The sequence below is a fragment of the Nomascus leucogenys genome, chromosome 10 (genome assembly GCF_006542625.1).
Source record: "Nomascus leucogenys isolate Asia chromosome 10, Asia_NLE_v1, whole genome shotgun sequence".
Lineage (NCBI taxonomy): Eukaryota > Metazoa > Chordata > Mammalia > Primates > Hylobatidae > Nomascus > Nomascus leucogenys.
In genome coordinates, this window is record NC_044390.1 from 36,439,328 (window position 1) to 36,454,807 (window position 15,480).

The window sequence follows — 15,480 nt, forward strand, 5'->3', positions numbered from 1 at the left end:
AAAGTGTATATATATATATACACATATAACACATATATATGTGTAATATATGTATATTATATATATAGATGTATTAGCCAGGCATGGTGGCAACAGGCCTGTGTTCCCAGCTACTCAGGAGGCTGCAGTGAGTCATGTTTGTGCCACTGTACTCCAGCCTGGGTGACAGAATGAGACCTTGTCTTAACAAAAACAAACAAACTTCAAGGTGGGAGTAGGGGTTAATTCAAGGCTACCTAAGCTGGATTTGGGGTGATTATGGTCGAGTGGATGCAAACAGAATATTAAACTTCCATTCATTAAAAGTGCTTACTATCTGCCAGACCCCATACTAGGCTCTATATATTTATTGTCTCTAAGGTCACTAGGCAAGTATCAGATCTGTGACTTTGAACTTCCCACTACAATAAGCTTATGAACTTTGTTGAAGCAAAAATGGTTTGAAAAGTGAAAAGCAAGCACCCATTTCACAGTGTTCTAAAAGTCTAAAATAATCCAGTAGAACATCAGAGATAAAATCCAAAAAGCAAGTTTTTTCCCCAATATTTAAATCAGGGAAGCAACATGATATCTGTAAACTATAGCTGAACCAAAAATAGGACCAAACATACTGAAATCCATTTAGGGAGATATTACTGTGATCTTGAAGGCCTACTTAATACAGGACAGTGGGCTGGGGAGGTGTGAACCAAAAATAGACACACGCAAAAGCGCTAAAATTTAACCCTGAGAAATAAATGAAATTCACCTAGAACATAAATGGAATAAATTTAAAAGGTGAAATTTTGGGCTTGGCGTGGTGGCTTACACCTGTAATCTCAGCACTTTGGGAAGCCAAGACGGGCAGACCACTTGACCCCAGGAGTTTGAGACCAGCCTGGGCAACATGGTAAAACTGTCTCTACAAAAAATACAAAAATTAGGCCGGGCGCAGTGGCTCACGCCTGTAATCCCAGTACTTTGGGAGGCCGAGGCGGGCGGATCATGAGGTCAGGAGTTCGAGGCCAGCCTGGCCAACATGCTGAAACCCCATCTCTACTAAAAATACAAAAAAAAAAAAATTAGCCAGGTGTGGTGGCAAGCACCTATAATTCCAGCTACTCAGGAGGCTGAGGCAGAATTGCTTGAACCCAGGAGGTGGAGGTTGCAATGAGCCGAGATTGCACCACTGCACTCCAGTCTGGGTGAAAGAGCAAGACTCTGTCTCACGGCGGGTGGCAGCGGGGAGCGGGGGAAGGTTAGCTGGACCTGGTGGCTTGCACCTGTGGTCCCCAGCTACTTGGGAGGCTGAGGTGGGAGGATTGCTTGAGCCCAGGAGGTTGAGGCTGTAGTGAGTCATGTTTGCAACACTGCATTCCAGCCTGGGCGACAGAGCAAGACCACATCTCAAAAACAAAACAAACAAAAGGTGAAATTTTGGAATTAGGAAAGATGCTATTTTTATAAATTGGCTTTAAGCTGTTGGCTGGACATCTAAGTTGTAGCATTCTGAAGGCAGTAGATGTGGGATTGTAGGACAGAAACAGATGAAAATGCCTATTGAATTTTTTTTAAAAAGTCTTTAAAGGAGAGCTTTTTTGGTAGACAATATGATCACAAACTTTTAAACAATTTTTTAAGCTGAATACTTTTTTATAAGTATCAAATCAAAATGTAATTCAGCATCCAACCATAAAGCGCAACTACAAACTTTTCACAATGCCATTAACAACTTGTGGTTACCATCATAAGCCTACAGACCTACACACTAATTATCTTTCAAACCCTTATTAGGCTGCGCATGGTGGCTCACGCCTGTAATCCCAGCACTTTGGGGGGCCAAGGCGGGCAGATCACTTGAGGTCAGGAGTTTGAGACCAGCCTGGCCAACATAGTGAAACTTCATCTCTGCTATAAAAATTAGAGGGGCGTGGTGATGGGGTCCTGTAACCCCAGCTACTCAGGAGGCTGAAGCAGAACCACTTGAACCCAGCCAGGAGGCAGAGGTTGCAGTGAGCCAAGACTGCACCACTGTACTCCAGCCTGAGCCACAGAGCAAGATTCCGTCTCAAAAAATAAAAATAAAATAAAACCCTTATTAAGGACTTTAAAAATCTTAATTATATAATGCCAAAAGCTAGTCCCCGTCTGGCTTAGGGGCCCACAGGTTCCTGCTTTAAAGCCAGTTTTTTTGTTTTTTTCTGATGTACTTACATTTGTGCATCACAATCAAGAGGTTCCCAGCTTGGTGGAACTTTCAAAGATGAGGCAGAAAACTAAACAGGCAATTACAATCTTACTTTTCATGCTGACAAGTGGCACGGTGGCCAGCCCAAACTCCCCTCCCCGTCCCAGCTACCTCCCTTATAGACCATTCACGATCACTTAGGCCAGGCTGCCATGTGACCTAAGTGAAGACAGGGAGAACACAGCACTTCTTACTCCTACTAACTAGCAACATCATTTTCTCAAGTTGCTCTCATTGGAGGCTCCCAACTGCTTCAAGCTGCCCAGTGATATTTGTATTTCTAAAGTGGGCAGGCATAGCCATTCCAGAAAAAGAAACATATTCAGACTTGTGCCTTTTGTTACCCAAATATATGATATTCAAATAATTTCGATTTTAACAACTCATAAAAATTTAAGATCAAATAATTGCATTCTTGAAACAATTCTTAATCATTTATTTTCAACACGTGTACTATAAAGAACCTAAGAAATTAGACAATTTTAATAACCCATAAACATGTTGAATCCATTTGCAGATTAAATTTTGTATAAATAGCTGTCATTGCCTACATATATCAAGTGTACTTTGTTTATAATCACATTTATGCTACTGATACTCCTCAGAAAAAAACAGATTCTGCTTGGTTCTAGCTTCAGTATTATGAACTCCAAATAATGCTTTGAGGACCTCCAAAGGAAAAAACCAGATTCTACTAGGTTCTAGCTGAAGTATTATCAACTCCAAATTGAAGTTGAAGTATTATCAACTCCAACTAATGCTTCGAGGACCTCCAAAAAAGATTCTGCTTGGTTGTAGCTGAAGTATTATCAGCTCCAAATAACGCTTTGAGGACCTCCACAGGTAAACTACTAATCCCTTTGGCCATTTATTGAGACAGACAGAGAGAGAGTGAGTGAGTTTTGAAGCAACAATGTACCATTAGTAAAGTTGCTGTGCAAAATTACCCCTCAGTCCTATTCTAAGCTTACAGTTCAGTTGATTTTATTGTCCTCACCTAAGTATATCCAATTCACATATGGGAGAAAAACACTAAATCAAGATGGTTATTTTCACTATTTTGCTTAAGATTCATATTTAAATATAAATCAAGAAGTTAATCCACAGTTTGAGAGATACTTATATTAGAAATTTTAAATGTTAAACTGATACATAATTGTAAATATGATGTACTGTTTCACATACAATGGGTATCGATCAAATCAGTGTAATTAGCACACCCATCAGCTCAAACATTTATCATTTATTTGTAGCAAGAACATTCAATACATTAACTATAGTCACCCTACTCTTTCTCTCTCTCTCAATAAATGGCCAAAGGGATTAGTACTTTTACCTTTGGAGGTCCTCAAAGCATTATTTGGAGTTCATAATACTTCAGCTACAACTTATTCCTCCGAATTTAACTTTGTACCCATTAAAAGTGGTTTTGTGTGCAATTAACAGACAGATGTTCTACCCATACATTGTTTTCCAAAATTATTGTGTGGCTTTAAAAAAAAAAAAAAAAACCACACAACAAATTGTAAAAGGCACTGAGATAACATCTGCTTCTAGATCATTGCTAGGCTCGAAAAATAAAGCTTGTTCTACCAGGAATGACAAGTTAAAACTTAGTATTTGCCAAAGCAGAAATTATATAGTGTCAGTCATTTCAGGCAAACGTTATTTGGCTACCATCCCCAACTATCTGTCAGAACAATTAAAAGAGATCAAAACAGTCCAGCATAACTAGGCTTCATTATATAAGGCCATTTTGTTCTAAGATGTTAATAAACCAAAATAAGAAATATTAAAATCAAAATAAAAGATATTATTTGAGCTATTTTCATACAAACTGTTGGTTCCTTATATCCTCCCTTCTATAATGAAGGGCATATTTTACTGCAAAGAAAATTTTACTTTATATATATCACTAGCCATAAATTTTTGAATGTCATTAATTACATGTTGTCTAGTACCATTAACCAAATAGCGTAACTATTTTATGTCCACATTTCACTTCTGTATTTACAAATATATCTATCAGTAAAGAGTTAACAATGAGATGCGATCAAACATCCATATAATCTGATGTTTTGTAGACAGCAATGTAGATGATTTTGTAATCACCTTTCATCGGAGTGACCTTATATAAAAAATAAGTCAATAATTTAGAGGTTCTAAGTCTCCAAAGGAGATTTTCAAATGTAAATATAGAAATGGTTATAGATAATGAGATTTTTAGGAAACCTCTGCCATGTCCGCATCCTGTTGTAACTGTTACATCATCTTTTCTTCCAGCTGCTTTTCTTTGCCTGCAAGAGGGGTCAAGATGAGTTTTGCCTGACTTCTTTGATGTCCTGAACTTTCTGTAGTCCTTTTTCTTCAATTTGTTCATTGTAAATTTAGCTTGGCATTTGTCTGATCTTTTCAACTGTCTTCACTGCATCAGTAGTTTTATTCCATAGTTCTTGCAGATATTTGACAGGCTTGTTTCTATATTTTTCAAATTCAAATCCACTGTAAGCTCATCATTAGCAGTTGCTTTACAGAATGCTTTAGTCCACCTAACCTTTTGAGAATTGCACTTCTTTAAAGTTCTTATGACATTTATGTTTACACAATCTGAACACCTTGCAATAGCGGCAGATGAATATCATGATGTGGTCAGGGTAGATGGGCCCCAAAGAAACTAACATTTCTCAGTGCTGAGCTCGGATGGGCCCACTGACCAAACAAGGAGCTTGAGAGGAAATCAAGAGGTATCTTGGAATTCCACATTCTGACCCTGTCATTCTTGAAGGAAAATGATGAATAATTTCTGAATAATTCAGAAACAACTTACAATCTTTCCAGTTATTTTTAAATAACAATTCTGTTTATCAAATTTCTGAATTAACTTTTCTGAATTCTAAAACTGGCCTTAAGCAAAAGTCTGAAACCTAGGCTGGGAACCATGTAACCCAGGCCAAGAAGGTACTTTAAAGTGTCTTAGAGTTGTTTTTCAACTTAGGGGGAAACAAAAGATTCCATTAAATCCCAAAAAGGATTTTTTTGTGTGTGAAAAAGGGCCTGATGTACTAGGTTAGACTCAGCAGGCTTTAACAAGTTTTGTCTTATGGGTAAATGGTGGCTATTTTCACAGATAACATCATTACTCCCATCCCTTACTATGGTTTATACAAAAGAGGCTGGAGAATAAGTACATTTTTACAGCCAGATGTGGTGGCTCACGCCTGTAATCCTACTTAGCACTTTGCGAGGCTGAGACAGAAGGATCTCTTGAGCCCAGGAGTTCAAGACCAGCCTGGACAACATAGGGAGACCCTGTCTCTATAAATCAAGAAAACCTAAAAAACATTTTCACTTACATAGCACCAAATATAAGAGCCTTTTTTTTTTTTTTTTTTTAAACCTAGAAAGAGTATTTTGGAGAGAGAAACTAAGGATCAGAAGGTTTAAGAGTATCAAAAATCTGGGGCCAGGTGCGGTGCCTCACATCTGTAATCCCAGCATTTTGGGAGGCTGAGGTGAGTAGATCACTTGAGTTTAGGAGTTCAAGATCAGCCCGGCTAACATGGTGAAACCCTGTCTTTACTAAAAATACAAAAAAATCAGCTGGTATGGTAGCACATGCCTGTAATCCCAGTTACTTAGAAGGCTGAGGCAGGAGAATAGCTTGAACCCAGAAGGCGGAAGTTGCAGTGAGCCGAGATCACTCCACTGCACTCTAGCATGGGTGACAGAGCAAGACTCTGTCTCAGAAAAAAAAAACAAAAAAACAAAAGAGTATCTAAAATTTAAATACTAATTCTTGGCTGGACATGGTGGCTCACATCTGTAATCCCGGCACTTTGGGAGGCCGAGGCGGGTGACCTCACTTGAGGTCAGGAGTTTGTGACCAGCCTGGCCAACATGGTGAAACCCTATCTCTACTAAAAATACAAAAATTAGCTGGGCATGGTGGTGCATGCCTGTAATCCCAGCTGCTCCAGAGGCTGAGCCAGGAGAATGGCCTGAACCCAGGAAACGGAGACTGCTAGATCATGATACTGCACTCCATCCTGGGCGACAGAGTGACTCATCTCCAAACAAACAAACAAACAAACAACAACAACAAAAACTAAATCTTTCACACATTTTCTCCTTACATGAAAGGTACTAAGTGACATTTAGGCCGGATGCAGTGGCTCATATCTGTAATCCCAGCACTTTGGGAGGCCGAGGTGGGCGGATCACGAGGTCAGGAGATCGAGACCATCCTGGCTAACACGGTGAAACCTTGTCTCTACTGAAAGTACAAAAAATTAGCCAGGTGTGGTAGCAGGCGACTGTAGTCCAAGCTACTTGGGAGGCTGAGGCAGGAGAATGGTGTGAACCCGGGAGGCGGAGCTTGCAGTGAGCCCAGATGACGCCACTGCACTCCAGCCTGGGTGACAGAGCAAGACGTCTCAAAAAAAATAAGTTACATTTAAATGTCATATACATATTTAAAAACAAAAAACAGGTAATTCTCATTTAAGACAGTAGAAATTATTTAAAATTAGGGGTTGGGGTAAAGGATGAGCTATATATTCAACTCAAATTATAGTAAGTATTCACTATTCCGCTACCAAAGTAGGTCAATTATACTAAAGAGAAGAAATCTATGTGACTTGAGGCATTTTCTCACTTTGATATATGTGAATACATTTCAGGTTGTCTAAATTCTTAGGGTGATAAAGTTAGAAATATATAATTCTCTTATAGACAGGTCAGCTAGGGGAAATAAGTTAGCACAATCATTTGAATTGGTTGTCTACATACTGGGCAGGGCTTATTCCTTTTCTTTAGCTTCTTTGCACATGTAAAGCAGGCCATAAGATGTCCTGTTTTGCCATGGACAATGCAACCATTTTTAGGTCGACCTTGACAAATCACACAAGGTTCAATGGCATTAAGGGGCAAACTGGATTCCATACTCTCTTCTTTGTCTTGGGTTTCTTCCCTTTCAAACTCTTTCACATCTTCTTGGCTGCTATAAATAATGCTACTAGAAGTTGATGGCTGAGAATAGTCCTCACTTTCTTGTGACTGTGAAGCTTGTGTAATTTTATCATCATTTTCCTCAACACATGATTCTTTGGAATCATTCACTATAGTTTTTTTACAATCAGGAACATCAAAGCCCTCTTCAGCTTGTGTTGAGTTTTCCAGTTTGGCTTTCTCAGAGATTTCCCCTTTATCTTTCCCTTTATCTTCAGGAAGCCAATTCTCACGAAGGGCCCAACATCTGTTGCAATGTGATGGAAGGGGGGGATTCACTTCATTGCATGAAGTGCATTTCCAATAGTCCTTCAATGAAATAAGACACAGAGTCAGTTTCTGTAACCCTTTAACTGCTCAGTCACAGGAATGCTAGCAACTTTGCTATGTCTAAGGTAAAATATATCATAGAGCTCAATATTCAGTGTCTCATGTTTTATATAAAATAGTCACCGTGAACAGCATGAGGACTATAGTTAGTTATATATTGGTATACTGGAAATTTACTAAAAGAGTAGATTTTAGGTATTTTAACCATACACACAAGAAAGGTTAACTATTCAAGATAATGGATTACATTAATTTGCTTGACTGTAGTGATTTCACTATTTACATGTGTGTCAAAACATCATGTTATATGTCTCAATTATACACAAAACAGATTTTTAAAAGGTCAATATGTAACAGTCTCTCCTAAAGTAGAGTAAGTACACCCATTTTTTTCACCCATACCATCCTGAAAAATTCTAAACTAAAAATATATTAACTGTGATGTGATATGAATCATGTACCTATCAAGGCATCTGTTTCAGGATACAAATGCAGCTGCTTCCTTTAGTTGAAGCAAGTCTATGGGATCTTTTACTCTGTCACGCAGCCTGTATCAACTCCCTTAAAGGGTCGCCCTAGATGCTATTCCAAGAGTCCATCCAATCAATCTAGATGAAACCTGCCTCCTCGAGAAAGACTTCCTAATCCACCAGTGACTAGAACTACCTTAGAAGTGCTTTAAAACCATGGCTTAACTGAATATTCCCTAACTCCATCCACAAGAGAAATGCTAAAACATTTTTCACAGCAAGCATTGCTGCTAAAACCTATCATCCTTGGTCACTAACCATAATATATGCCCTTTACTTGTTTATCCTTTCCTGTGTTCTCATCTCTCTAACTGCTCAATGCTTCTTCCTTTTCCCAATGTTTTATCCCACAAACCTTTCCACCATGCAATTTGGATAACAAACTCTCCCACATCCCCAGCCTTTTTACATAACCTATCTTCTTGCCTTAGCTGAAGCATGGTTCTTGCCTGAGGACATTTAACAAGTGAAAACTCGTAAGTAAGAGGTCTTTCCGTATCCATTTTGAGATTGCCTCACAAATGACGTAAGACAGGAGCAATAAAGATAGACTATTCATTCTTCTTTTTTCAAGTTATAGAAGGGGGTTTTTCACAGCTCATAAAACCAAAGAAAAAGGTCTTGCAATATGGGAGTAAAAGTGCATCAAAAAGTCCAATAAATTCCAAGATCAATATCTAAAATAATTTGTGAGTCTTAAAATAGATTTAAAAAATTAAAAGTATCTAAAATATTTTACTCAACTTGACATCAAATGATTCAACTAGTTATTTATTTTCTAGTACACTAAAAATTTTGGAAACTCTTGAATTTTCATCCTTTTTTGCATTTGAATAATTAGTAACTGTTTATAACTCAGAAAAAAATGGAACTTATTTCCTATTCAAATATAATAAAGGCAATATTAAGAACTAAAACTAAAGCACAATAGTTTTAAAAAAAACCTATAATACCTCAGGAACTCAGTGAAATATGCATGAGATGTAAACATTTAAGTCTTAATTTCTTTAATGGCAAATCCTACCACATTCTACAATACAAATCAATAATAAAAATGTTTATATTTGGCTGGGCGTGATGGCTCACACCTGTAATCCTTGCACTTTGGGAGACTGAGGCAGGTGGATCACTTAAGCCCAGGAGTTCGAGACCATCCTGGGCAACATGGTGACATTTCTATAAAAAATACAAAAATTAGCTGGGTGTGATGGCATGCACCTGTTGTTCCAGCTACTCAGGAGGCTAAGGTGGGAGGATCACTTGAGCCTGGGAGGTGGGGGCTGCAGTGAGCCATGATCACGTCACTGCACTCCAGCCTGGATGACAGGACAGGACCCTATCTCAATTGAAAAAAAAAAAAAGAAGTTTACGTTTGACAAGGTTGGCAAAATGTTGGCAATAGTTAAAGCTGGGTGATGAGTATACTGGAAATACATTGAAATTTTCCAAAATAACATCAAAAAGTACAAATTCAGCTGGGCAGTGACTTATGCCTGTAATCCTAGCACTTTGGGAGGCCAAGGTGGGCAGATCACTTGAGGTCAGGAGTTCATGACCAGCCTGGCCAACATGGTGAAACCCCATCTCTACTAAAAATAAAAAAATTAGTGGGGTATAGTGGTGCATGACTGTAATCCCAGCTACTCGGGAGACTGAGGCACGAGAATCACTTGAACCTGGGAGGTGGAGGCTGCAGTGCACTGAGATTGTACCACTGCACTCCAGCCTGGGAGAAGGGTAAGACCCTGTTTAAAAAAAAAAAAAAAAAAAGTTCAAATTCCAGCACCTAAATATAAAAATTATAGCTACAGGTCTCATCACAACAAATAAAAGAAAAATGCTTTAAATTATTCAGACTTTACAAAAACATTTTAACTTTATAAAAATCAGCTCATTTCAGAAAGGAGGCTAGACATATTTTCCTAATCTTGACCTTAATGAAATTTTATTTCTTTAAAAAGTAGATATATACTTACAGCTAAGGAAATTTCAGGATCTTCTTCAAATGAATCTGTATCACTCTCCCCTGCCTGATACACAGTAACTCGATATACCTAATAAAACACATTCATTAGCATCAATTCATCACCCTTTTTCCTTCAATCAGAAGGCTTCCTAGTAGTAAGTTCTAAACAAATATCATGTACTACAATATATGAGAAAGTCTTAGACAATATCAAATAGAGTAAGTGAGTGTAAAGAGGGAAAAAATGGAGGAGAGAGAAATCCTTACCCACAATGGTAATAGTCAATACAAAGGATGTTTAAGATGAATAAAACAAAACATTCAGCTAAGTGGTTTTACTTTATAAATAAATAATATGGAGATATTAAATAATAGGGAAATAGCTAGAAATGTTAAAGGCAGTCACTTCTGGGAAACAGATCTCTAAGGGTACTACTTGACTTTAACTGTATGCATGTCTTACTTTTATAAAAAGTAAGTTAATATTAAAACAGTAATTGAAATATATGTTTTTAAAAGTGAACAGACCATTATAATAAGCATGTTCATTGAGGTCTATTGACTTCTTGGCAATTAGTAGTAACATAATAATATAAATCAGATGATAAAGAACTATGAAATCTTCAAGTCCACAAACCAATGTGTTAGTTTAAACAAATCAAGAGGTAAAGATTTCAAGTGAAATCTGAATATATTATTATTTCAATCTCAAAGTCAATGAACATGGAAAATATTTAATAATTTTCCAATATAATTAGAGGGGAAAAAAATACCTCATCATCTTCATCTGAGAGTTCTTGTCCTTCTTCACTAAGGCTATAATCTTCTGAGTCGAGAGATTCAACTTCAAATTCTACACTAAACTGATCTGAAACTGAATCCTGATCCAACCAATCACCTGAATGTTCACTTACACCAGCATCAAGATCCTAAAACAAGAAAAAAATATATAACTTAATAAACATCACCTCTTGACCTCTGTAACAGTTTCCTAACTCATCCCTGTGCCTCTGCTGCTGCCAGCAGGGTGTAACACTTGGGGGATGGGCCTGCTGCTCTGCTCCGGGACTTCCCAAGGGAGATCGGCGGGGAGAGGACTGGGCCCCCCCACCGCCAGCCATCCCGGAGCTGGTTGCCACACACATTTCCTCCTCAGATCCATCCTGCACACTGAAACTAAATTAAGGTTTCAAGGTTATTACTACATTATTTTCCCTGTTCAAAACCCCACTGCATAAAGGAAAAATGCCAAAGCCTCTTGGCATCGAAAGTACATACAGTGTGACTGTATTAACATCTTCGTCTGTCTTCAACTAGACACCCCTCCTCCCTTACTAACTATGGGTAATTCTGCCAGATCTAGAATGCTTCCTCAACTAATCTTGGCATTTCAACTTCCACACTTTCCCCCTCTAACTAGAATAATTTCAGTTTCAAAATCCTATTCATCCTTCTTTGACTAAGCCTTTGTCAATACCATAACTGAAAAGGCTCTTCCACCTTTAATTATCCTTACTACTTGTATAATAATGAATTATATAGTCTCACACATAAATTATGCAAAACATAATTTTGCAGGCATGTTTCTCATCTGAATTATATATACTTTGAGCTAAAACCTGTCACTCATCTTTCTATGTCCAAATTGGTAGAATACAAGTAACAAGACACAACACTTGTAATACTTATGGGTTTTTTTTCTTAGAAAAATGTTTCTTGAGTCATACATACTTACGTTTTTTAATAAACTTTGAGATTTTCTTTTAAACAGTCTTTAGACAATTTAAAAAAAATTCTGTAGCTGCTCATCTGATTCTTCGTTTTAGGACTTCAATAAATTGTATAAGAACCTAGTAAGACCTTCAGGGCAATAGTATTTGCTGTCAGTGGCTAAGGGTAGGAGCATATATTAAGCAGAAGGCTACAATTGGAAAAAGTCTAGAAGTCAGGATATGACTTATTCTACACTTGCCTCTAAGTAGCTAATTTAACCTTAAACACATCATTTAACTTATTTTATTTATTTTGAGACGGAATCTTGCTCCGTCGCCCAGGCTGGAGTGCAGTGGCCTGATCTTGGCTCACTGCAACCTACACCTCCGAAGTTCAAGTGATTCTCCTGCCTCAGCCTCCCAAGTAGCTGGGACTACAGGCGCATGCCAACATGCCTGGCTAACTTTTGTATTTTTAGTAGAGGCAGGGCTTCACCATGTTGGTCAGGCTGGTCTTGAACTCCTGACCTCAAGCAATTCAACCACCTTGGCCTCCCAAAGTGTTAGGATTACAGGCGTGAGCCACCGTGCCCGGCCCTTTTTTTTTTTTTTTGAGACAAGAGTCTTGCTCTGTCACCCAAGATGAAATGCAGTGGCATGATCTCAGCTCACTGCAACCTCCGCCTCCAGGGTTCAAGCTATTCTCCTGCTTCAGCCTCCCAAGTAGCTGAGATTACAGGCGTCCACTACCACACCCGGCTAATTTTTATGTTTTTAGTAGAGACAGGGTTTCACCATGTTGGCTGGGCTGGTCTCGAACTCCTGACCTCTAGTGATCCGCCACCTCGGCCTCCCAAAATGCTGGGATTACACCTGTGAGCCACCGCGCCCAGCCCATATCATTTAACTTCTAAAGGCTGTAGCTACTTCATCTAGAAAAGGAGCTTAAATGATTTCCATATCTATATCAGTTTTAAAAACAGAAACAAAGTATATTATTTTACAGCCTCTGACATCAAAAGGCTTTTTTAGAGTAATGTTAGGAAGGAGAGTAAAAGCAACATTCATCAAGTTGCAGCTCAAATTCCTAACAAGGGCTCCACTACCAATCAGATTAGAATCACAAGTCAAGTTAGGATACAATTAACACTAACAAAGTAACCCAACAAACCAAATACTTCAACTAACTAAAGTCTTTAGTGCACTAATTTTAGAATAAGGGGGTAAATCACAAGAAACATTAAATCTCAGAAAACATACTCTATGGTAGGGGTCTGCAAACTGTGGCCCATCACCCATCTACTTTTATAAATAAAATTTTATTGAACACAGCCATGCCTATTTGTTGACTTGTTGTCTACGGTTGCTCTTGCATTACAAGAGTGGAGCTGGGTAGCTGTGACAGAAACCATGGCCCTGCAGAGCCCAAATAATTAACTATGTGGCTCTTTACGGAAAGTTTGCCAACTCCTGTCCTAGGATACTATAAAAATACTATAAAAAATACCATGAAAAAATGCAATATTGGGAGTGGTTTTTAAAGTTTTGGCTAATGTTCGCAAAAGAATGCCCCAGAAACTATTAAATTATCTCTCTCTATATATGTTTTTAAAATAATTAACTATGTGGCTCTTTACGGAAAGTTTGCCAACTCCTGTCCTAGGATACTATAAAAATACTATAAAAAATACCATGAAAAAATGCAATATTGGGAGTGGTTTTTAAAGTTTTGGCTAATGTTCGCAAAAGAATGCCCCAGAAACTATTAAATTATCTCTCTCTATATATGTTTTTAAAATATATAAACTATATATTTTAAATATATATCTTATAATATGTATTTAAAATTTGAGCTGCAACTTGATGAATGTTGCTTTTACTCTCCTTCCTAACATTACTCTAAAAAAGCCTTTTGATGTCAGAGGCTGTAAAATAATATACTTTGTTTCTGTTTTTAATATATCTTATATATTTAAAATATATAAACATAAATATATATTCATATTATATATTATACAGGTGCCCACCCATTTATATTTACATAAATATATATTTTTATATTTATGTAAATATATAAATATATAATTATATATACTATATATTACAATGTAATATATAATATACATTAATATATAATAGATTTATAACTATATATATTACATATTATAGATTTATATATATATATATATGTATTTTTTTTTTTTTTTTTTTGGAGACAGAGTCTCGCTCTGTCACCCAGGCTGGAGTGCAGTGGCATGATCTCGGCTCACTGCAAGCTCCGCCTCCTGGGTTCACGCCATTCTCCTGCCTCAGCCTCCCCAGTAGCTGGGACTACAGGTGCCCGCCACCACACCTGGCTAATTTTTTGTATTTTTGGTAGAGACGGGGTTTCACTGTGTTAGCCAAGATGGTCTCGATCTCCTGAACTTGTGATCCGCCCGCCTCAGCCTCCCAAAGTGCTGGGATTACAGGCATGAGCCACTGCATCAGGCCTAAATACTATATATTTAAAAAGCATCAGGCTGCAGGTGGTGGCTCATGCCTGTAATCCCAATACTCCGGGAGCCAAAGCAGGAGAATCACATAAGCCCAGCGGTTTGAGACCAGCCTGGGCAACAGGCCGAGACCTCATCTCTGAAAAAAAAAGTAAAAAAAATTAGCCAGGTGTGGTGGTGCACACCTGTAGTCCCAGCTAACTCTCAAGGCTGAGGTGGAAGGATTGCTTGAACCCAGGAGGTTGAAGTTGCAGTAAGCCATGATCATGCACTGCACTCCCGCCTGGGCAACAGAGTGACAGACTGTCTCAAAAATTTTTAAAAAAAATGTTTTTTAAGCACCAGATAGGCTTGCTCTGCAAAGATCTTAGATCTTTGTAGTCAAAAATACCTAGAATTGTTTGAATTCCAACTGTGACAATTAGTTGTAGGAACCTTAAACAAGTTATTTAAAATCCCAGTCTTAGCTAAAAGTGGAATCTGAGGCTGCAAAGATGACAGAAGATCATAATATAAACTGTGTGGTGTACAGTCTAGAACACAGTCTTAGTTTCCCACAATTTATTAAACCCCAAAGAAAGAAAAGATGGGAGAGGAATGCACTTTCCTTTAACTCCCTTCACAAACTGGTGAATGATGACACCGAATGATGACTACAACATTCTCAAATGAGGGAAATTAAAATGAAGAAAAAAAAAAAAAAACTGGCCCTACCAAAAGCTTTCACAACTAGGGACTTAGACCTGAAAAACGAGATTTTGTTGTTGTTGTCTGAGATGGAGTTTCGTTCTCGTTGCCCAGGTTGGAGTGCAATGGCGTGATCTCAGCTCACTGCAACCTCTGCCTCCCGGGTTCAAGCGATTCTCCTGTCTCAGCCTCCTGAGTAGCTAGGATTACAGGTGCCCACCACTACGCCCAGCTAATTTTTGGTATTTTTAGTAGAGATGGGGTTTCACCATGTTGGCCAGGCTGGTCCTGAACTCCTGACCTCAGGTGATCCACCCGCCTGGGCCTCCCAAAGTGCTGGGATTACAGGCATGAGCCACCACGCCCGGCTGAGATTTTTTAATAGATAGGATTTTTTAAGAGAATGCAGGGGCCGGGCGCGGTGGCTCACGCTTGTAATCCCAGCACTTTGGGAGGCCGAGGCGGGCGGATCACGAGGTCAGGAGATCGAGACCACGGTGAAACCCCGTCTCTACTAAAAATACAA

At 38.4% G+C, this 15,480-nt stretch overlaps 1 protein-coding gene across 4 annotated transcripts in view; it reads right to left on the reverse strand.

The window, feature by feature from the left end:
• Nucleotides 1-2,639: 2,639 nt before the first annotated feature.
• The window catches only part of MDM2 (MDM2 proto-oncogene), a 36,579-nt gene continuing 23,738 nt past the window's right edge, over nucleotides 2,640-15,480 (reverse strand). For 3 of the 4 annotated variants that reach the window (XM_003259796.4, XM_030820014.1, XM_030820013.1), the window contains 3 exons: nucleotides 10,834-10,989; nucleotides 10,071-10,148; nucleotides 2,640-7,543 (listed from right to left, as the gene is read on the reverse strand). In XM_003259796.4, the coding sequence (XP_003259844.1) occupies nucleotides 6,968-7,543; nucleotides 10,071-10,148; nucleotides 10,834-10,989 (810 nt within the window). In that variant the 3' untranslated portion in view covers nucleotides 2,640-6,967. The remainder of the gene's footprint in view (nucleotides 7,544-10,070; nucleotides 10,149-10,833; nucleotides 10,990-15,480) is intronic. The other variant, XM_030820011.1, reaches the window with a different exon arrangement.